This window comes from Primulina huaijiensis, chromosome 2, assembly GCF_012295235.1.
Source record: "Primulina huaijiensis isolate GDHJ02 chromosome 2, ASM1229523v2, whole genome shotgun sequence".
NCBI lineage: Eukaryota > Viridiplantae > Streptophyta > Magnoliopsida > Lamiales > Gesneriaceae > Primulina > Primulina huaijiensis.
Window position 1 is genome coordinate 31,611,777 of NC_133307.1, and position 23,781 is coordinate 31,635,557.

The 23,781-nt window shown below is 32.8% G+C and overlaps 4 protein-coding genes across 28 annotated transcripts; 3 read left to right on the plus strand and 1 right to left on the minus strand.

Annotated features, from left to right (window-relative positions):
• Nucleotides 1–278: 278 nt before the first annotated feature.
• LOC140971701 (protein yippee-like) lies at nucleotides 279–10,684 on the plus strand. Of its 3 annotated transcripts, none has more exons than XM_073434095.1 (6): nucleotides 279–491; nucleotides 1,870–2,003; nucleotides 9,654–9,697; nucleotides 10,003–10,111; nucleotides 10,198–10,253; nucleotides 10,329–10,684. In XM_073434095.1, the coding sequence occupies exons 2-6, from the start codon at nucleotides 1,908–1,910 to the stop codon at nucleotides 10,411–10,413; spliced, it is 390 nt and encodes a 129-aa protein (XP_073290196.1). In that variant the 5' UTR covers nucleotides 279–491; nucleotides 1,870–1,907; the 3' UTR covers nucleotides 10,414–10,684. The 3 variants fall into 3 exon arrangements, with proteins under 3 accessions (XP_073290196.1, XP_073290195.1, XP_073290197.1); XM_073434094.1 differs by lacking the exon at nucleotides 279–491 and adding an exon at nucleotides 1,578–1,691; XM_073434096.1 differs by lacking the exon at nucleotides 279–491 and adding an exon at nucleotides 1,605–1,691 and having other exon boundaries at nucleotides 1,874–2,003.
• LOC140966892 (uncharacterized) lies at nucleotides 6,572–8,443 on the minus strand. The gene is made up of 2 exons (XM_073427177.1): nucleotides 8,156–8,443; nucleotides 6,572–7,257 (listed from the first exon to the last, which is right to left on the minus strand). The coding sequence occupies exons 1-2, from the start codon at nucleotides 8,163–8,165 to the stop codon at nucleotides 6,572–6,574; spliced, it is 696 nt and encodes a 231-aa protein (XP_073283278.1). The 5' UTR covers nucleotides 8,166–8,443.
• Nucleotides 10,685–13,296: 2,612 nt separating the features above from the next.
• Nucleotides 13,297–16,391, plus strand: LOC140971702 (uncharacterized). Of its 12 annotated transcripts, none has more exons than XM_073434109.1 (7): nucleotides 13,298–13,632; nucleotides 14,000–14,104; nucleotides 14,220–14,364; nucleotides 14,444–14,552; nucleotides 14,817–14,931; nucleotides 15,072–15,911; nucleotides 16,025–16,391. In XM_073434109.1, exons 3-7 carry the CDS (start codon nucleotides 14,247–14,249, stop codon nucleotides 16,169–16,171), a joined length of 1,329 nt encoding a protein of 442 aa, XP_073290210.1. In that variant the 5' UTR covers nucleotides 13,298–13,632; nucleotides 14,000–14,104; nucleotides 14,220–14,246; the 3' UTR covers nucleotides 16,172–16,391. The 12 variants fall into 12 exon arrangements, with proteins under 12 accessions (XP_073290198.1, XP_073290210.1, XP_073290201.1 ...); XM_073434106.1 differs by having other exon boundaries at nucleotides 13,299–13,632; nucleotides 14,208–14,364; XM_073434097.1 differs by lacking the exon at nucleotides 14,000–14,104 and having other exon boundaries at nucleotides 13,297–13,632; nucleotides 14,208–14,364.
• Nucleotides 16,392–17,886: 1,495 nt separating this feature from the next.
• Nucleotides 17,887–20,993, plus strand: LOC140971704 (uncharacterized). Of its 12 annotated transcripts, none has more exons than XM_073434122.1 (7): nucleotides 17,887–18,234; nucleotides 18,602–18,706; nucleotides 18,822–18,966; nucleotides 19,046–19,154; nucleotides 19,419–19,533; nucleotides 19,674–20,513; nucleotides 20,627–20,993. In XM_073434122.1, the coding sequence occupies exons 3-7, from the start codon at nucleotides 18,849–18,851 to the stop codon at nucleotides 20,771–20,773; spliced, it is 1,329 nt and encodes a 442-aa protein (XP_073290223.1). In that variant the 5' UTR covers nucleotides 17,887–18,234; nucleotides 18,602–18,706; nucleotides 18,822–18,848; the 3' UTR covers nucleotides 20,774–20,993. The 12 variants fall into 12 exon arrangements, with proteins under 12 accessions (XP_073290223.1, XP_073290211.1, XP_073290216.1 ...); XM_073434119.1 differs by having other exon boundaries at nucleotides 17,888–18,234; nucleotides 18,810–18,966; XM_073434110.1 differs by lacking the exon at nucleotides 18,602–18,706 and having other exon boundaries at nucleotides 18,810–18,966.
• The last annotated feature ends 2,788 nt before the right edge of the window (nucleotides 20,994–23,781 follow it).

The window sequence follows — 23,781 nt, forward strand, 5'->3', positions numbered from 1 at the left end:
ACTTATAGGATTGTGTAGATCAAGTTCTCATTGATTTTTTAAAAGGTTTGGTTCTTCTCCAAACTATCTGGTTTTATTTCTTGATTATTATTTTATTTAAATTTTTTCAAATAAGTTGACCACATTTTTTATTTGGAAAAAACACACACTAAGCTATTATTGCTTATTTAATATCTTTAGGCCAAAATATTTTCCTAACGCCTCCTTGCAAGCTCGTTTGGGTCATCGGCCTTCCTATATATGGCGTAGCCTTCTTTGGGGTCGTGAATTAGGGGACTCGGCGGCGTATTTGATCCGGCTGGAGTGTTGGTGTCTTTCATGATCCATGGCTCATGGGGCGCCCATTATCTTTCTTGCCTATTACGACTCCAACACTGCTCAGTCCTAACTTTCGGGTTAGTGATATAACTTCAGACTCGGGGAATTGGAACTGGCCGAAGATTGAGGATGTAATTTGGCAGATTGATCACGATGAACTCCAACGAATCCCGGTAAGTGATGTGACTGGTGATGAAATGTAATCATTTGGAATTACAATAAAAATGGCATTTACTCTGTTAGTTCAGGCTATCATTTAGCTATGAATCATTAGGTGGAGAGCAGTCGAGGGAAGTCTAGGGATAGATAGCACATTCTTATTTCGGAAATTATGGCATTTGAAAATTCCAGAGTAAGATGAAAATATTCATGTGGAAGGCCATTCATAATGCAATTAGAAGCCACGCAACGCAGCAGAAGCATACGCAAAAAGAAATAAATTTAAATATTATACTGAAACACCTACAGCATAACTATATATTCTTTATTCTAAATAGATCAGAGAATATATATTATTACATACATGAGGAAAATAAAGTCACTGCCATTCACACGTACCAGAATATATAAATATTTGTGATAATGTTAAAAATTAAAGCAAATTGTGGCCAATTAATAAACTGAATGTTTTATTTTTACAAATAGTCCAATAAAATAAATAGAAGAAGGCTATTTAATTTTTTAAAATTTTTTTTAAAAAAAAACACACGTAATAGGACTTTTAAAAAAATTAGCCCAAAAACACACAGATAAAAATATATTAATTAATTAATAATAGCACCTTAATAATTGATAAATAAACGCCATTCGTTTTGTTTTGATTGTTTTGTTTTTTTCCCGGATAGGGCATGAGAGTTTTTTTTTTTTTTATCTAACTACAATATATATAAGTGGAATTCTAACTCAAGACCAATCGATTTTTGGGTCATCATATTAATGATTTATGACCCTACATATCTAGTTACATAAAGTTGCTCGCGAATGAATATTTGGATTGTAAATTTTATGAGGATTTTAATTATACACATAATGATGGAATTTGCGTTAATGAAATTTACGAGTGGACCAATGAAATTTACAAGTGATTCAACCATGAGCAATCCAACACATAACGGTGAAACTTGAGTCATGATCGAAATTTTACTATGATATTATATTAAAATTGAAATTTAGACGTAATTCATCTCAAAACAAGATTTCCAAATTTATATAAAACCGAAAATTTTTAACATAAACTTGTTTCCCAACGTATTAAAATTCTTCGATCTCCGCTCCAAGCAACCCACGCACACTACTATAAATACGCATCCATGATTCTCATCACATCAATTCGCTTGGGCCTTTTTTCCTTTAACAGCTGCACTTTTGAGTAGGTGAGATCAACATCAATCTTCTTCATCTGGCCTCCTTCAATGTATTTTCATGGCAAATTCTACTTTATTGAATAATGCTCTTGCATTTTGTGCACTTTTCGGGTATTTTACCCTTTTTCGTAGTGATTTGTTGCTGGGGATTACCTGTATTTTCATCTTTTTCTCTTTTTTTTCAAAGGAAGAATTGATCGTTGCTAAGAAGAGAGGATTGTTACAATGGGGAGGGTATTTCTGATTTACCTTGAAGGGAATTTGTATAGTTGCAAGCACTGTCAAGCCCATCTTGGTCTAGCCAAAGACATAATCTCGAAGGTATATCTGTTTCAATCTTTAATAGTATTTTTTTCTGGCAATGTAGGTGGATTTATGATTATGTTTGCTGATTTGTTTTCGATTAATGGGTGTTTGAAGTTGGGATTGGTCATTTACATGGTAATGAGGTTCAGTAAACTGATGTTTAGCCTAAGGGATTTAGATTTGCCTGCCATTAATGGGATGATTTTAGTTGAATTATGTAACTATGAAATGAAGTACTGTATTCAAGGCAAGAAGAGTTTGAGGCGTCATTACATTTTGCAAATTTGCATTAACTTGCTGAAAAAAGGATTCAATAGAATTAACTTTTAGTATACATATTATTATGTTTAAATTAAATGTAAAAATAGGGTGAAGTGTTTCATTGAATCGATTCATTATGCCTCTTTTTGAACTTTTCACCTCACGATTAATCATAATTGATTGCTGTCAGCATACACGTGAACGTCTTTGTTTATTCAATCAGATTGCTTGTTTATTCAATCAGATTGCTTGTGTAACGTCCGTCTTTACTTTTTTTTTGTTAATCTCTCACTCATTAATCCCCATGTGTGCCTAGGAAAACATTTTTCACCCACACATAGTGGTTTATTGGATATATGTTTTCGAAGTGAGCTTGAAGGGATGAATGTTAGGGATTTTTATCAAAATCATGTTTTTACGTATATATAAACATGATATATAATATGCGGAAGCAGATCGAGAATTACCTCCGGCCATTGAAAATTTGTTGAAGCTTTCTGATTTCTTTTCGATTGAAGCCTTCTAAACACTTCAACACTCCTTTAGATGGTGTATTTTCTATATGAGATTGTGTGTTTAGGGACCTCAAAGTCTTCGGTATTTATAGGCACACTCATACCATCACCGAGTGTTTTGGGAGCTCGAGATTCAAACCAAATTTGTATACGTATCTCAATGTTCAAAATTTGAGGCTGCCGTGTACAAATTTTTTCAGCAATTGTTGGCAATGGCCGTCGTCATTTTCAACACGTTTATTTTACGGGTCACAATTTTCTTACATTCTCCCACTTGACCCGTATATCTCATTTATCATAGGAGAAATTAAAATACATGAATCATGGCGATAGGTCATCTAAAAAAAACGATTATTATCTTCCATGTATCACAATGTATTATATCTCTCAAATAACTTAATGAATAAACCTTATGTTTATTCGAGGTCCAACTTTATTGATATTTTTCATGGTAACTGAATATGTACATAACTGAATATGAAAAATAACATAAATTAATGAGTTTCATTAATTTTGTTTTTACAACAAAATTACATAAAAGAACCAAGTCCCATTCTTTCTGTATGATCCTTGAATTTCAATGGTGGCATGCCCTTAGTTAAAGGATCCGCAATCATCAATTCAATGTTAATGTGCTCGATAAGTAACTTCTTATCTTTAACACGTTCTCGTATGGCTAAATATTTAATGTCGATGTGCTTGCTTCGAATACCACTTTTGTTATTTTTAGCCATAAAAACAGCAGCTGAATTGTCACAATATATTCTTAATGGCCTAGATATAGAATCCATAATTCTAAGCCCTGAAATGAAACTCTTCAACCATACCCCATGTGAGGTTGCCTCAAAACAAGATACGAATTCAGCTTCCATAGTGGAAGTAGCAGTTAATGTCTGCTTTGCACTTCTCCAAGATACAGCTCCACCAGCTAGCATAAAAATATATCCTGAAGTGGATTTTCTTGAACATAAGCATATAATCTTTGGTCCCTTGACGGTACCTCATTACTTTCTTTGCAGCTTTCCAATGGTCTAAACCTGGATTACTCTGATATCTTCCCAACATCCCAATAACAAATGCAATGTCAGGTCTAGTGCAAACCTGAGCATACATCAAGCTTCCGACAGCAGAAGCATAAGGAATGTTTTTCATTTGTTCCCGCTCTAGATCATTCTTTGGGCATTGGCTCAAATTGAATTTATAGCCTTTCACAACAGGAGCTATACTTGGTGAACAATCTTTCATCCGATATCTCTCTAAAACTTTGTTGATATAGGTTTCTTGAGACAGACCTATAATACCTCGAATTCTATCTCTATGTATCTTAATGCCAATGACATAAGATGCATCACCCATATCCTTCATATCAAAATTTTTAGAGAGAAATTGTTTCACCTCATATAACAAACCCTTATCATTGGTTGCAAGTAATATATCATCCACATATAGAATAAGGAAACAAATCTTGCTCCCACTGACCTTCTGGTATATACATTGATCCATGAGGTTCTCAACGAATCCGAATGAAGAGATAACATCATGAAATTTTAAATACCATTGACGTGAAGCTTATTTCAATCCATATATAGATTTCTTAAGCTTACAAACCAATTGCTCACCATTACTAGAGAAGAATCCTTCAGGTTGTTTCATATAAACCTCTTCCTCTAGTTCTCCATTGAGAAAAGCTGTTTTCACATCCATTTGTTGCAAATTTAAGTCAAAATGTGCAACTAATGCTAGAATGATACGAAGAGAATCTTTTTTAGATACAGGAGAAAAAGTCTCCTTATAATCGATTCCTTCTTGTTGAGTGAATCCTTTAGCAACGAGTCTTGCTTTATACCTTTCAATGTTGCCTAATGAGTCTTTCTTTGTTTTGAAGACCCATTTACATCCAATGGCTTTTACACCATCAGGCAACTGAACAAGATCCCAGACTCCATTAACTGCCATAGAATTCATCTCTTCTTTCATAGCATTAAACCATAGTTTTGACTCATTACAATTCATGGCTTGTGAAAACGTTTCAGGATCATTTTCAGCTCCGATGTTAAAATCCGATTCTTGTAAATACACAACATAATCACTAGATATTGCTGATCTTCTTATTCTAGTAGATCTCCTAAGGTTGTTTGGTTGATCAACAATTTCTTGTTGTTCTTCATTCACAACTTGATCTACTGGATTTTCATCAGCAATTTGTGGAACTTCATTAACTGGTTGTCTAACACCCATTTGGTCTTGCGGGGTGTGAATAACGACCAATCTGTCCATTGAATAAGAGGGTTGTGCATTAATGTGATCATTCTCAAAAACTATGTCATGATCACTCCCACTAATCAAGTCATTTTCAAGAAATTTTGCATTTCTTGATTCCACAATTCTAGTGTTGTGAGATGGACAATAGAATCTGTACCCTTTGGATTTTTCGGCATACCCAATGAAATATCCACTTATAGTTCTTGGGTCCAGTTTCTTTTCATGTGGGTTGTAAACTCTTATTTCAGAAGGACAACCCCAAACGCGTATATGTTGTAAACTCGGTTTCCAACCTTTAAATAACTCAAATGGCGTCTTTGGGACAGCCTTGGTTGGAACTCGGTTTAATATATACACAGCTGTCTTAAGAGCTTCAGTCCACAAAGATTTATGAAGTTTAGAGCTAAGAAACATGCTTCTCACCATGTCCAATAATGTTCGGTTTCTCCTCTCAGCTACGCCATTTTGGTCCGGAGAACCAGGCATAGTATATTGGGCAACAATCCCATGTTCTTGAAGAAACTTCGCAAACGGACCAGTTGCTTGTCCATTCTCAGTGTATCTACCGTAATATTCTCCACCTCTATCAGTTCTCACGATCTTAATATATTTTCCACATTGCTTCTCCTCTTCAGCCTTAAAAACCTTAAAGGCTTCAAGTGCTTCGTTTTTATTATGAAGCATGTAGATATACATGTATCGTGAGTAATCATCAATGAAAGAGATGAAGTATTTCGGACTTTGCATGTACATATCTGGACAACAAATATCTGAATGTATGATTTCTAATATTTCTGTACTCCTCTTGGCACCTTTTTTAGACTTATTAGTCTGCTTTCCCTTAATGCAATCCACACAAGTCTCAAAATCAGTAAAATCTAAAGTACTGAGTACTCCATCATTTACTAATCTTTTAATCCTCTCTATGGAGATGTGTCCCAATCTCCGATGCCATAATATAGAGGAATCTTCATTTATAACACATCTTTTAATACCTCCTTGAACATGCATAGTGGTGTTATTATTTTGTAAATAAATAGAGAAAAGACCATCAACCATTGTACCATTTCCAATAAGATTTGATTTATAAAACAAATTTATTGATTTATCCAAAAACTGAAATGAATAACCAAGGGGTACAAGTTTTGAAACCGAAATTAAATTCCTAGAAAAACTAGGAACATAAAATGTCTTTTCCAATTTTAAAATATAACCACTATTCAACACTAGGCAGCAAGTCCCAATAGCCTCCACATGGGAAGACATCTTGTTTCCTGAATAGATGCTCCGCTCATTTTCTATTGGCTTCCTTAGGTTTTGCATACCCTGCAAGGTATTTGTAACATGGATTGTAGAACCAGAATCAATCCACCATGTGTTATAAATCATATTAACCATATTAGATTCATAAAAGACAAATGAAGTAGGAATACCTTTCTTTTCAAGCCAGTCCTTAAATTTATTGCAATCCTTCTTCATGTGTCCCGTCTTTTTACAGAAGAAACACTTGGATTCTTTCTTAATGTCAGGTCGAGATGGAATTATTCATTTTTCTTTTCCTTTTCCCTTGACTTTGGCTTGTTTCTTATACTTTCCTTGTGTAATCATAAAGACATTATCACTTGTTTCCATCAACAGCCTTCCTTCCTCTTGAACACACATGGTCATTAATTCATTGATTGACCATTTATCCTTATGTGTATTGTAGGAAATTTTGAAGGGTCCATATTGTTGTGGAAGAGTGCATAAAATGTAGTGCACAAGAAAAGTTTCAGACATTTCCACTTCAAGTGTCTTGAGCCGAGCCGCTATGTCCCGCATTTTCATTATGTGCTCTCGCACACCTCTCACACTGGTGAGCCTTAATGAAGAGAATTCCATAATTAGGGTGCTCGCAAGTGCCTTATCTGAAGACTGAAATTGTTCATCAATAGCCTTCAGTAATTCTTTGACATTATTATGTTGGTCAACAGAACCACGCATACCAGCAGAGATTTTGGTCTTTATGAACATTACGCAGAGTCGATTAGATCGCTCCCATTTTTCATAAAGATCAACATCATCCGGAATGCTGTTTTCAGTAATAGCAAATGGTTCGTCTTTCCGTATAGCATAATCAATATCCATCCACCCTAATTGAAGAAGAATTCTTTCTTTCCATATTTTATAGTTGTCGCCCTTTAGTTCGGGAATGTCACATTTCATATCAGAAAAACTCGCAGGTTGCATAACTGCACAAAATATNTAACTTTATATTCACATTTTTACTTAATATGAACAAATATGTTCCCCATCAGTTTTTCTCTTAAATCAGAGTAGTGATAAAGTGAGGATCACATTTACGTGAAAATGTGTGCTCCTCATCAGTTTTTCTCTTTTATCAGAGTAGTGATAAAGTGAGGATTATTTGTTCATTTGTGAACATCTGAAATATTTTATTTTATTATATTCACATTTTACTTGATATGTTCATTTCAAATTATAAACAACTCAATATAATTTAATATGAACATAATGTGAATATTAATTTACCAAAATATTTTTCAATACAATTTGCATTTAAAAAACTCAAAAATAAATGCAAGTATAATATTAAATTTATTATTATTATTAATATTTAAAAACAATAATAATAATAAAATAATTATAACCAACATGTGGGCACGTCCCACATGTTTAATCAATTTATTTATTTAATTTTTTTTTTAATTAAAAAAATAACCTGCCGACAGTCTTTATATCTCAATTGGCAGAATCCATAAATGCTTCATTATCATGTATTTGACTTCATTTCTCATGCATTATTTGATACTTCATCTTCAACCTTTGGCAACTCCTCTCGTATATGAAATTTCAGAAACTTTCTCTCCTCAAGATTTCAACCGAGAATAAAATCTTAAGGTAAGTTCTTAATATTATTTTATCTGAAATTTTCAATTTTCATGTTTCTTATGAAAATTTCCAGAAACAACTTTTTCCAAAACTTTATGATATTGAAAAAATGAAAACAAATTTTCAAGGCAGAGGTATCACTGCTCTGATACCAAATGTTAGGGATTTTTATCAAAATCATGTTTTTACGTATATATAAACATGATATATAATATGCGGAAGCAGATCGAGAATTACCTCCGGCCATTGAAAATTTGTTGAAGCTTTCTGATTTCTTTTCGATTGAAGCCTTCTAAACACTTCAACACTCCTTTAGATGGTGTATTTTCTATATGAGATTGTGTGTTTAGGGACCTCAAAGTCTTCGGTATTTATAGGCACACTCATACCATCACCGAGTGTTTTGGGAGCTCGAGATTCAAACCAAATTTGTATACGTATCTCAATGTTCAAAATTTGAGGCTGCCGTGTACAAATTTTTTCAGCAATTGTTGGCAATGGCCGTCGTCATTTTCAACACGTTTATTTTACGGGTCACAATTTTCTTACAATGAAAGCTTGGGATATTTGTATAGTTTCACCACAAAGGTGATGGAAAAGAGTTAGTGGACTTGAATTCATTACTCTTAAGCAAACACGCTTTAGAAAGAAAAATGGCCATTTAGGGAATGGAACATTATTTATAGATATATTTGAATGGAGATATGTATGAGGAAGTAATAACTTTTGGGTGTTCTTCCCTACTTTGTCGAAGCCAGTTTTCTTCCTTTCTTAGTCTCATCCTCACTCTTAGATTCAGGTGCAGCTTGTGCACGGTATCATGGTGCATCATTTTCAAATCATGGTGCTGCATAAAGTTTGATCATCTTAATCAGATGATCTGAGACAGCTTATTTCTGCAACTATAAAGTCTTTGAGGTATCTTTTGTTAAAACAACGTGTTCCTCAGGGGCACTCTTTCAAAATTTTCTTATGAAATTTCTGCTAATAAGCCCTGCAGAGTTGCTAGAAGTCAAACAATGAGCTAATTTTTTATTCTTATAATGCGGTGTGAAGAGAAGCATGGATATTTTGCTTTACTCAATTCGTATTACTCTGTACAACTGACTAATATAATTTGTTAAATTGTGTCATACTATGTTACGGTGCTAACCAGTAAAAGAGCCAAATTTACATGTTCAAAAAACGTGTATGGCTTTTAAATGTACACATTTGTTGCTCTTCGGAGTTTATTGATCACAATGTTCATTTTAAGGATAATTATTTCTTTATTCTCAGTTATTTAGCTATATTCATGTATATGTAAGTTCTCAGGCCTGGGAAATCAATGCCACCTAACTAGTTGCTAACTAGACCGGCTATTACACATCAACAGCCTGGAGTTATCTAACTAAACTGACATCGATTGTCACTTAATTAACTATTTGTTATTTACAGCCGAACAATAACCATTTCCAGACTGTTGATGCATAATACTTTAATTGGTCTTCAGTTCCATTTTATCTGGAGGTATAATCATTTAGTTTTCTTTACTTCATATATTTAAGAAACGCTGCAGGGAAGCTTCACTTTTGAGTTTAATATTGCTTTCCCTTTTGGCCATTCGAATATATACACTTGAAATTGATTTATTGTTCAGTCGATTTATGCTTTGATTTAAACTTTTCCTACTTAGCATCAATTCTGAATTTCAAACATGTGGATCCTGACCCTTCATTTCTTTCTGTGTTTTTAGTCTTTCCACTGCAGGCATGGGAAGGCTTACCTCTTTGATAAAGTGTAAGAGCTCTTTGATTCTTATTTTCTATTCAGTTTCATGAGTTTTGGAATGGGTCATTGCAGAGTCAACTTGTAGTTTTGCCTTGGTAAAAGCAAGAGTATTGAGCAAGAAGGATCATATCCACCAGTATCTTATTTCTTTACTTTTGAAAGTCCAAATTTTTTCGTGATGATCTTTTTTTTATGGGAACTGTTACGTATTGCATCTAGAATTCTTGAGTGGACATTTTGCTTATATTTGAAACTATACTTTTCTCTTCTGCTCATTCGGCAAGATGTAGCTGATGCCATCTCCGTATTGATAGTGTTAATGTTACTGTTGGGGAGAAAGAAGATAGGCTGATGATGACTGGCATGCACACTGTTGTTGACATATTTTGCGTGGGATGTGGCTCCATTGTGGGCTGGAAATATGTGAGAAGATCTCTTTCTAAATCCTTGGATATTTCTTGCCATGCGTGCGTAATGAATTCTCAGATATTTCTTGTTTTTAATCACAGGAAGCTGCTCAAGACAAGAACCAAAGATACAAAGAAGGAAAGTTTATCCTCGAAAGGTATGTATGCAAATAATTACATGTATAAATTTCATATTGGCCTTCTGGTTGTTTGATAGTTATGTGGTTGAGCAGGTTTAAGGTGTTGGGACCGGATGGAAGCGAGTATGTGTTCTCTGAAGAAGTCCATATGGCTGGTGGTGATGCCGATGATACGTAGCTGATTTCTTGAATTTGTACATCCTCTCTTCCTATATATTGAGTTAGATAACCAGTTTTACCATCTCTATAGCTTGATTAAATATGCCCTGGGAGAGTAAAGATTACATCTAGATTTTTTGAAGAAAAAAAGGAGGGGTTATTTTAGTAAGTTGAATTAGTAGCATGTCAAAAAGCTTTTTAAAAAATTAGTGTTTGTTTGGACAAACACTTAAAATTTTGTTTTTAGTGTTTTGAAAGTGAAAAAATTAAAATGGAAATGTTTTTTTTTTTTTTTTAAAGTGCTGTTTAAGTTTTAATGTTTTAAGAATAGATGATAGGTATATTTTGATGTTTTTTTTTAAAAAAAAGGGTCAAAACGCAGGTCAAACGGGTCAAGGTTGTAAATGGGTCAATTTATCAAATTATCGCTCAAATCTCCTTCGAAACCCTAACTTTTTAATAACATTGAGGCCCGCCAAGTAGAAAGCCCACCAACGAGTTCTCCGATAATTAAATACAATTGATTGAAATGAATTTCCTAGAGAAGATATTAGTTTTTTTTCTTTAATTTATAAAAAAGAGAATGTGAGATATGAGTTTAATTGTTTGGAAATTAAATGTTATTTTTTAATAGTATATATATTAGTCTGAGAAAATTAACTGATTTTTTTGTTTATTATTTTAGTTCAAATTATGATTATTTTGGTAGTGCTTCTTGCTTTCCAATTATGTATTCCTGAATCCTGAGAGGTTATTGTGATAACAAATAAAATTCCTTCCGTTTGTATCAAAATTAATAGACTTAAAATCAAATAAGAAACTTCTCAAACACAAACAAGAAAAAAAATTACAATTAAAAAGCATTTTTATAGAATAGTTTAATAAGTATTTGTCCAAACGGAGTTTTATTTACTCAATATTTGCAATCCTTATGCTAGACTTTTTTTTAAAAAAAATCTAATTAATAATTTTATTTTATTTTTTTTATATTTAAATGGGCGTTGAGAAATGTTCCAGATTTCTTTTTTAAAGTTGAGGGGGAGAGAACTGCTTTCTGTTTAGAGCATTCTCACTCGGCCACGATTTCAAAACCAAAATAAGAATAAAAAAATAAAAAAATTTATGTTCCGGTTTGGATTCATAAAATAAGAAACAAAGAATTGCATGAAATCATAGTAGAATTCGGTTTCTACCTTTCATTGAATCCACGGTTAAAGAGGTTCGATCCCGGTTAGACCTTTGACTGAACCCACAATGGACCGGAATTTATCTCTGTCTTTCTCCATTTAGAGAGCAAATATTCAATGGTAATTTCATTTACATTGGATCTGAAATTTTTCAAACGAACAATTGCAAGTGAATAATTAATATAGAATTAAATAAAATTTTATTTATTCTTGATCTTATTTGGTTTATTTTATTTGCGATCTTCTGTATACAAATACCACATGATTCTAAGTATTGAATAATACTTTAAATATAATTTTGCATATAAAAAGATTATTTTGTTATATCAGAAGTATTTCTCCTCCTATGATGAAGTCAATTGTTAGTAATTGGATTATTAATATATATATCGACTTCGATAAAAATGCAAGAGACTCATATAATATAATAAAATTGACATAGACTAACTCCATATAACATACTGTCCTAAATGTAAGGATGATGTTTTAAGAATTTTTTTAAAAATAGTTTGAAATTAAATGTTTATACTGAAATATGTTTCAAATTCTCCCTAAATATCGCATAGAAAACTGGTAATGCCTTTTTTCTCTCCGACGGGAACAAAATTTTTAAATATTGGTTTGAAAAGCGTTCCTCGTCCACAGACAGCTTCTTTACATTTAAACATTTTTTAAAATGAAAAATAGATGGCATATTAGTATAATCTACTGAAAATATCCCGTAGTGCATTTTTAGTATATGTGTGTTTGTGTGTGTGTGTTTTTTTTAAAGAAATTCTTTTTATATTTTCAATCGAGTTATCATGACACTTCGAATGAAGAAATACAATCATATAACCTCAATTTTTCGTAAAAAAATATGTTTATATTTTCACTCATTATTATATAATATTAGTCGTGATATAAGATAAATAATATTTTTTAATAATAAAATATATAAAAATAATAGTTAATATAATGTTTGATTTGATTAATTAGTTTGATTAAATTTGAGATAATGTGATATTACTATTTTATTTTTTTAAAAATATTAATAATATTATTTATTAAAAGTAATATTGTAATTTCAATTTATAATTTAATTGATGTGAGGTAAATGATTGATGATTTGATTGATATAAAATAAATGATTGGTACATTGATAAATAATATGATGCATCAAACATGAGATTAGATTTGATAAAAATTAAGATAAAAATATGGATAAATAATATAGTAAACCAAACGATACATGTGTAAACAAACCAAAACAAGTTAAATATGAAAAAAAATTAATTCTCAATTTTTGCTCGAATTGTATATATTAGAGTCTGATTTAAAACTAAACAATTAATATTTTGCTCTCGAATTGGGAAACACTCGAAAATAAATTATTGACATTATTTGTGTGATATATAATTATAATTATAATAATAATAAAATATTAAAATTCATAAATTATTTACGAATTATGGAATAAAATTATTTGAGCTCATATTCGATTAAAAAATTCAAACATTTTAAACTTTAACTTAAGTTTATTTTAAATAGAAATCAAATATTTATGGAGGAAACATTCGATCCGACTCAGTTAGTTTACCGAACAATCATGGCATGTGTTGAAATTCGTTTTCAAATTAACATTTAAACGACATCATAGTGAAATGTAGTCTGTCAGATGATATAAAAACTTGGTAATTAAATGGAGATAAAATAAGCTCTCTGTTTGTGTCGCTTCTTTTCTGGGGGGTTGTGATTTGCCAGTGATAATAATTAACTCTGTCAGTCCATTTTCAGTAAAACGAGAAAGAAAAATTTACAGGTCATGTATGACGACATCGATTCAAGCCTGGATAGTTTTGTTCTTGCAATGCCCCCCACCCCCTTCAAGAAAACAAAGTTCATGAAAATCTAAAACCCAGCGTGTCGTGTCCCTTTGTGAAAGGAATCAAACCAGACTGCTCCTTGCTTCATCAACTTATCTCCCATCTCGGGTCCAAGTCTTTTTTAAGCCACAGTCTGCCCTCCTGAAATTGGGATTACATGCAAATTTTATTTTGATGACAAAGGCTGTGAGTTTTTATCCTTTAAGCCCTTTATGTACGTGCCGCTGCTTGTTTTCATATTTCTTTTCCTCTGCGTGCGCATCTGTATGGTGCTCCACCGTTGATAAAGTGGTAACTTTGGCAAGTGTAGGGTGTAGTTGTTGGTGGGTTGAGGGTGCTTTCGAGTGTGAGTTTTGTTGGACAAGTTAAAGCTAAGAGTTCCTTTCAAGAATTTGCTTAAAATTTGATCCCGTATTTATAATTTACTTTTTGTCACGTGGGTGGCTTCATTGGTGAATGGATACTTCTCACGCTGTTCTGTCTTTCATTCACATGAAATGGCATCAGATTCTTCTTTTGTGCTGAAGAAAATTTCGTTTCTTTTTGTTTATAGGAAAATTAGGCATCAAGGTTTCTAGATTCTGCATCTTGGATGCATGCTGGTGTTCCAATATGGAAGCAGATTTTTGTTAGAGAATAAACTTTTTTACTTTTCCAGGTTTTATTAGCATGTTTAAAGTTCCAAAATACTGTTAAAGTTAGAAAATAATTTTGATTTCTTAGAGTTGTCCCCTACTATAATGTGACTACTAAAAATGCAGTCATCCGTTCAGTTTAGGCTACATAACAGAGATCTTGGGATGGTGGTGAGTGCAATAGATGAAGATCTGGCTGTTTTCTTGGAAACGAGGAGGGATGAAAAGGATAGAGATGATCGTGTTCGTGCACTGGAATTTGACGAGTTCGATGACTCTTCAGGTACTTCTATCTTGGTTTAATTTCTAATTCCTTCGTTTGTTTTTTCTTGATGATCGAATTTTTATGGTCTGATTTTGAGGCGCTTCACCAGATTGGCTGACTCCAAACAGATTACGGTCTGAGAAGATTCATGGCAGAGCTGATGATAGTTTCCTCAAACTGGAAACAGAAAGAGTTGGTTGTGACTGGTAATGGTGGCATGATCAATTAATATTCTGGCTTTACGACACATCTTGTGTAATTTGGATTTTGTAATTTATTAGCTTCGTTGAATTTTTATATATTTCTCGTGCCCAAGAGATGTTTTCGAATGCCTTAAATGCGTACCGAGTTGGATTATCTAAAATAACGGCATGGTATTCATATGTTATACTCCAACACTTGTTTCCGATAGTATGTGATGAGTCAAATAGTTTAGCTGTCATCTAGTTTTGTCCGATCTTTTTTCTCAGGCTTCCTATGGAACTAGATACCTCTTCACTCCCTTTGGTAAAGGAAAGCGTTCTAGATTCTGTGGCGACTCAGACCAAGAGCTCAAATGGTGGAGCCATTTTTCTGAAATCTGAGGCAAGCAGTGTTCAGTGTTTGAAGATATTAGCATTTTAGTGTTTCTCTTCGTGACTTTCAATTGGGCTTGGTGGTTTTTCTGGCTAAATGGTGGTTTTCAAACTTTCCTCTTATTCGTTTGAGCACTTTTTTTCCTGCAGCCGGCCAACTCTCCTGTAGAATCTGCTTCACTGAGTCAGAAGTTGATTCCTCTAGCTACGGCTTTGCATACGGCAAATAGAATTCCTTTATCATCAGGTGGTCGAAAAGCAACTCCTAGAAGTGCAACACCAACTGGAAAAACATCCTTGCCCGCAAAGTCCAAGTCTTTTCATCCTTCAACTACTACCTTAAAAGTGACAAAACCTGTTGCAGCTCAAGGGAGATCAGTCACTCCTGCAAGACTTGCATCAATCAGTTCAAAGTCCTCAACAAGGTCTGCAACACCAACTCTGGAACCATCCACCCAAGCAATGACATCTAGTGCATCTGCTAAAGATGAATTTTCTCCAGGAAGAAAAACAGACCCAGCAATATCACAGGGAACATCTACATTTCTAAAGACTAAGCCATCGAAACCATCAGTGATGCGTACTTCATCTCATGATACTCCTAAAAGTTCAAAAACATTGATGCCCAAAAAGGCAGTTTCTGCCTCGAAGGGAAGGCCAAGTGTACCTAATACCATATCACTCAATGTAAATTCAAGACATAAGGCATGCTCACCTTCCAGAGAACGAGCGCCATATGGAACCCACCATAAAAGTGAGAGCATGATGCTAACAAGAAATCGAAGCAGGCATACAACTGGTTTGGATGAAGTGAATCCTGTATTGATGGGCTCAAAAATGGTTGAAAGGGTAGTGAACATGAGGAAACTAGCTCCTCCTAAGCAAGCTGAATATTCATCTCAAGATTTCGCCCAAAAAAGTTTCTGTGAAGGTTCGGGATTCGGAAGATCACTCTCAAAGAAGTCCCTAGACATGGCTATAAGGCATATGGTATGCATATTGGACTTGCTTTCTTTCACAATGTTACCATGATTGCAAAGGCAACATATTTTAACCAGAATAAACTGCTATTTATCATCTGAAAATCAATTATCTTTGGACAGGATATTAGACGGATCATTCCCGACAATATAATCTCTCGCCCTTCAGCAACCGTTGATTTAACAACTCTAGTAGGCACCGAATCTTGTTCTTCTATGGACAGTACAGTTGATGCTACGGAATCAACTCTTGCAACAAGTAGATATTGATTGATTACTGAAATCCACAATGGGACTCAAAAGGTAAGCTCATGTAATATTATTGCAGTTGGGCATGGTTTTTTTTCATACGATCCTATGCAATATCAGGTACTATTTTTTTTACTTTGTAGAAAACATACTAAATTGTGTGTCATTTTTCTTGTGAGTTTATTATTCTCTCAAGGTGTAGTAATGATTTTGCTATCATTCAGTTGTATTTTATCCTTTTCATGGTTGACTATATATATATTATATGGTTCTGTCTATTTTTTATTTAATATATGTACTTGTACGAAATCATCTCGTATAGTGATCGAAAGTGTAGTACCTACGTGTAATCTGAGAGGAACTTAAGAACAAGTTCATGTGGAAATTTCGAGTTTAAATTTGATGTTAAACTAGTATATTTTATTAATGTATGATTAATATGGCTTGAATTCGAAATTGAAGAATGACTTTATCCATTATTATGAGCATTGTTGAGTTGCATTGTAAAAGGTATTAATAAACCTTTGCTAAAAAAAAAAAGTAAAGAACATATTAATGTAAAGATTAAAAGAGCAAAAAAGGTATTAATCAAAACAGAAAAGTAATATGTGGAATAAAATGTACTGTAGCACAAAATGAGCATGAAACAAAGTTGAATGCCAAAAATGTTAATTAGTTGTTACATCCTCATGATTTTCAATTACGTAGACATTGTAGATCATGATAATTTTTATAATGTTACAAAATGAGGCGTAAAATAATGATTTTGTATAATTATAATGTTTTATGTTATAGATGATATGAATATTTAAATTTCAAAACTGTAAATAAAAATTTAAAAACACATGATAGAGATAGATGATATATATCCGTATTTTATTACAAGAGTAACGATGGGCAGACAAAGTGGGTTCTGTTTCGCGAATAATTGTAGTTCTAACAAAACTTGGATTAATTAAAGGGGAAGTTGGTGAAAAATCTCCAATCAAAATATTTCTTTGGGTNAATTAGTTTGATTAAATTTGAGATAATGTGATATTACTATTTTATTTTTTTAAAAATATTAATAATATTATTTATTAAAAGTAATATTGTAATTTCAATTTATAATTTAATTGATGTGAGGTAAATGATTGATGATTTGATTGATATAAAATAAATGATTGGTACATTGATAAATAATATGATGCATCAAACATGAGATTAGATTTGATAAAAATTAAGATAAAAATATGGATAAATAATATAGTAAACCAAACGATACATGTGTAAACAAACCAAAACAAGTTAAATATGAAAAAAAATTAATTCTCAATTTTTGCTCGAATTGTATATATTAGAGTCTGATTTAAAACTAAACAATTAATATTTTGCTCTCGAATTGGGAAACACTCGAAAATAAATTATTGACATTATTTGTGTGATATATAATTATAATTATAATAATAATAAAATATTAAAATTCATAAATTATTTACGAATTATGGAATAAAATTATTTGAGCTCATATTCGATTAAAAAATTCAAACATTTTAAACTTTAACTTAAGTTTATTTTAAATAGAAATCAAATATTTATGGAGGAAACATTCGATCCGACTCAGTTAGTTTACCGAACAATCATGGCATGTGTTGAAATTCGTTTTCAAATTAACATTTAAACGACATCATAGTGAAATGTAGTCTGTCAGATGATATAAAAACTTGGTAATTAAATGGAGATAAAATAAGCTCTCTGTTTGTGTCGCTTCTTTTCTGGGGGGTTGTGATTTGCCAGTGATAATAATTAACTCTGTCAGTCCATTTTCAGTAAAACGAGAAAGAAAAATTTACAGGTCATGTATGACGACATCGATTCAAGCCTGGATAGTTTTGTTCTTGCAATGCCCCCCACCCCCTTCAAGAAAACAAAGTTCATGAAAATCTAAAACCCAGCGTGTCGTGTCCCTTTGTGAAAGGAATCAAACCAGACTGCTCCTTGCTTCATCAACTTATCTCCCATCTCGGGTCCAAGTCTTTTTTAAGCCACAGTCTGCCCTCCTGAAATTGGGATTACATGCAAATTTTATTTTGATGACAAAGGCTGTGAGTTTTTATCCTTTAAGCCCTTTATGTACGTGCCGCTGCTTGTTTTCATATTTCTTTTCCTCTGCGTGCGCATCTGTATGGTGCTCCACCGTTGATAAAGTGGTAACTTTGGCAAGTGTAGGGTGTAGTTGTTGGTGGGTTGAGGGTGCTTTCGAGTGTGAGTTTTGTTGGACAAGTTAAAGCTAAGAGTTCCTTTCAAGAATTTGCTTAAAATTTGATCCCGTATTTATAATTTACTTTTTGTCACGTGGGTGGCTTCATTGGTGAATGGATACTTCTCACGCTGTTCTGTCTTTCATTCACATGAAATGGCATCAGATTCTTCTTTTGTGCTGAAGAAAATTTCGTTTCTTTTTGTTTATAGGAAAATTAGGCATCAAGGTTTCTAGATTCTGCATCTTGGATGCATGCTGGTGTTCCAATATGGAAGCAGATTTTTGTTAGAGAATAAACTTTTTTACTTTTCCAGGTTTTATTAGCATGTTTAAAGTTCCAAAATACTGTTAAAGTTAGAAAATAATTTTGATTTCTTAGAGTTGTCCCCTACTATAATGTGACTACTAAAAATGCAGTCATCCGTTCAGTTTAGGCTACATAACAGAGATCTTGGGATGGTGGTGAGTGCAATAGATGAAGATCTGGCTGTTTTCTTGGAAACGAGGAGGGATGAAAAGGATAGAGATGATCGTGTTCGTGCACTGGAATTTGACGAGTTCGATGACTCTTCAGGTACTTCTATCTTGGTTTAATTTCTAATTCCTTCGTTTGTTTTTTCTTGATGATCGAATTTTTATGGTCTGATTTTGAGGCGCTTCACCAGATTGGCTGACTCCAAACAGATTACGGTCTGAGAAGATTCATGGCAGAGCTGATGATAGTTTCCTCAAACTGGAAACAGAAAGAGTTGGTTGTGACTGGTAATGGTGGCATGATCAATTAATATTCTGGCTTTACGACACATCTTGTGTAATTTGGATTTTGTAATTTATTAGCTTCGTTGAATTTTTATATATTTCTCGTGCCCAAGAGATGTTTTCGAATGCCTTAAATGCGTACCGAGTTGGATTATCTAAAATAACGGCATGGTATTCATATGTTATACTCCAACACTTGTTTCCGATAGTATGTGATGAGTCAAATAGTTTAGCTGTCATCTAGTTTTGTCCGATCTTTTTTCTCAGGCTTCCTATGGAACTAGATACCTCTTCACTCCCTTTGGTAAAGGAAAGCGTTCTAGATTCTGTGGCGACTCAGACCAAGAGCTCAAATGGTGGAGCCATTTTTCTGAAATCTGAGGCAAGCAGTGTTCAGTGTTTGAAGATATTAGCATTTTAGTGTTTCTCTTCGTGACTTTCAATTGGGCTTGGTGGTTTTTCTGGCTAAATGGTGGTTTTCAAACTTTCCTCTTATTCGTTTGAGCACTTTTTTTCCTGCAGCCGGCCAACTCTCCTGTAGAATCTGCTTCACTGAGTCAGAAGTTGATTCCTCTAGCTACGGCTTTGCATACGGCAAATAGAATTCCTTTATCATCAGGTGGTCGAAAAGCAACTCCTAGAAGTGCAACACCAACTGGAAAAACATCCTTGCCCGCAAAGTCCAAGTCTTTTCATCCTTCAACTACTACCTTAAAAGTGACAAAACCTGTTGCAGCTCAAGGGAGATCAGTCACTCCTGCAAGACTTGCATCAATCAGTTCAAAGTCCTCAACAAGGTCTGCAACACCAACTCTGGAACCATCCACCCAAGCAATGACATCTAGTGCATCTGCTAAAGATGAATTTTCTCCAGGAAGAAAAGCAGACCCAGCAATATCACAGGGAACATCTACATTTCTAAAGACTAAGCCATCGAAACCATCAGTGATGCGTACTTCATCTCATGATACTCCTAAAAGTTCAAAAACATTGATGCCCAAAAAGGCAGTTTCTGCCTCGAAGGGAAGGCCAAGTGTACCTAATACTATATCACTCAATGTAAATTCAAGACATAAGGCATGCTCACCTTCCAGAGAACGAGCGCCATATGGAACCCACCATAAAAGTGAGAGCATGATGCTAACAAGAAATCGAAGCAGGCATACAACCGGTTTGGATGAAGTGAATCCTGTATTGATGGGCTCAAAAATGGTTGAAAGGGTAGTGAACATGAGGAAACTAGCTCCTCCTAAGCAAGCTGAATATTCATCTCAAGATTTCGCCCAAAAAAGTTTCTGTGAAGGTTCGGGATTCGGAAGATCACTCTCAAAGAAGTCCCTAGACATGGCTATAAGGCATATGGTATGCATATTGGACTTGCTTTCTTTCACAATGTTACCATGATTGCAAAGGCAACATATTTTAACCAGAATAAACTGCTATTTATCATCTGAAAATCAATTATCTTTGGACAGGATATTAGACGGATCATTCCCGACAATATAATCTCTCGCCCTTCAGCAACCGTTGATTTAACAACTCTAGTAGGCACCGAATCTTGTTCTTCTATGGACAGTACAGTTGATGCTACGGAATCAACTCTTGCAACAAGTAGATATTGATTGATTACTGAAATCCACAATGGGACTCAAAAGGTAAGCTCATGTAATATTATTGCAGTTGGGCATGGTTTTTTTTCATACGATCCTATGCAATATCAGGTACTATTTTTTTTACTTTGTAGAAAACATACTAAATTGTGTGTCATTTTTCTTGTGAGTTTATTATTCTCTCAAGGTGTAGTAATGATTTTGCTATCATTCAGTTGTATTTTATCCTTTTCATGGTTGACTATATATATATTATATGGTTCTGTCTATTTTTTATTTAATATATGTACTTGTACGAAATCATCTCGTATAGTGATCGAAAGTGTAGTACCTACGTGTAATCTGAGAGGAACTTAAGAACAAGTTCATGTGGAAATTTCGAGTTTAAATTTGATGTTAAACTAGTATATTTTATTAATGTATGATTAATATGGCTTGAATTCGAAATTGAAGAATGACTTTATCCATTATTATGAGCATTGTTGAGTTGCATTGTAAAAGGTATTAATAAACCTTTGCTAAAAAAAAAAAGTAAAGAACATATTAATGTAAAGATTAAAAGAGCAAAAAAGGTATTAATCAAAACAGAAAAGTAATATGTGGAATAAAATGTACTGTAGCACAAAATGAGCATGAAACAAAGTTGAATGCCAAAAATGTTAATTAGTTGTTACATCCTCATGATTTTCAATTACGTAGACATTGTAGATCATGATAATTTTTATAATGTTACAAAATGAGGCGTAAAATAATGATTTTGTATAATTATAATGTTTTATGTTATAGATGATATGAATATTTAAATTTCAAAACTGTAAATAAAAATTTAAAAACACATGATAGAGATAGATGATATATATCCGTATTTTATTACAAGAGTAACGATGGGCAGACAAAGTGGGTTCTGTTTCGCGAATAATTGTAGTTCTAACAAAACTTGGATTAATTAAAGGGGAAGTTGGTGAAAAATCTCCAATCAAAATATTTCTTTGGGTTCACTCCCTACCCACAAAATTGTGGTTTTATGTCATACAAAATGTGGTACATTTCATGTGGTATTAAAAAAGTACCCAGAGACTGAACACAAAAAAAATCGACGGCTGGGGACTGAAGGCCAATTTTCCGTTAATTAAACGTAGATAATTTTAAAGAAATCCCGGATTTTCGCTGTCGTGTCATTTGAAAACAAAATATGACTCGTTTCCTATCCAAATTCTACTTCTCTGGAAAAAAGAATTCGACTCCAACAAGAACTCAGCGTCAGTTTTAGCTGAGTTCACAGTCATGCCAACAACTGCTTTCTGCCCGGTCGACTGGATCAGGATCGGCAGCTTTTTCGTGCGGCCTAACGACATGGACAGCGAAAAAGAGGTCGAATCTACTGTCCACAAACTACACCAGTCGACTTATGCAGTGCATTTGTGGAATAGACAGAGTAGAAGTTTCAGATTGAAGAAGGAAGTATAATATGGAGATTGTTATCTGAACATTATGTAATTTGCAGGTAGCTAGCTCAATTGGTCGACAATCATGATTCTCGGAGAAATTGCTAAATTAATGGTTATTTTTATTATTTTTAGTATTTGTTTTTAAGTTCATTTTTTCTTCAAGAATCCCATATTTTTTTTTATTTAGATATAGGCAAAGATTTATACTGTTTTTTGTATGCAAATTGTATATATTAGAAACATGAATATATTGTAATTTCATTATATTAATTGCATCTTATTAGCCTCTTGTGTCATGAACTAGTGTTTGCGATCGTATAAGAGATATATAAAAAAAAAAAAATAATAAAATTGAAGATCAAAGAACACTTTCTCTTGAGCATTTGAACTACTTATAATAGTTAGTTAATAAGCCCTTCATAATTGGGGGCTGCAACGAATCTAATTTATCTTTAATTTAATATATATGATCTCAAGGACTTTTATTCGTGAGATATATCAACATTGTCTATATTTATAATAAAAATAATAATATTTTTGACATAAAAACAATATTTTTCATGAATGACCCGAATAAAATATATGTCTCACAAAATTGATCCGTAAGAACGTCTCATATGAGTTTTTGTTATAATTTAATTATTGCTGAGTAATGACTTGATTTTATATCTGGATTTCATATGACGCAAATCTATTAAAATTATGGGATGAGATTGCGTGAATTTAGAATCCATCTAAATCAGAATTATCCAAACAAATCAATTCGATGTTCATAATTTAAAATATGAGCATATCTCGATAATATTTCAAGAGTCATCTGTAATTTCCAATCGTCAGAATAATTATCTTAACTTAAAATTTTATTATGTCGTATTTTTTCATATTAAGTCAGAAAATATTGAAAGGGTTATTTGGAATTTTTTTAATATATTTCAGAAATAATAATAATAATATCTTAAATTAATAATATGGCATAGTTTCGGATTCATTATATTCGATAGTCAAGTGAGCCAGACATGTGATAGAGGAAGAGCAGTATGGATTGATATGGTTGTCACGTTCATTTTTTTATATTTTCCTGTCAAGTTTATATATATATAATAGTATTTTGTTATTGATTAAAATAAGATATAATTATTTCCCTTAAAAGCTTTTCAGCTTTTTTAAGTTTTTAATTAATTAATTTCACGATATGATAATTTTGACTCAGCTAATTGAACAGAAAGATTAAACAAAATTGTGAATAGATTAAACTACATTTGGAGTTTTACAAACTTTTTTTTATTATTTATGAATTGTGAATATATAATTTATCAGTTACATTAATCAAGAATCAATATACATTTTGACCATATAAAAATCATCGACCATGATAAATATTATATCGACTTAATTAATTAGCCTATGCTTTGAGAAGCAAAGGAATATAATCATCACGACACACTGCCTTATCTAATATTTTAAAAATTATTTAAAAAAATATATATTAAACAAAAAGTAAAAAGAAAAAAGCACACATCACGTGTAGGGAAAGTATTGATACCTCCCCATGTATACTTCGACTCGAGTAGA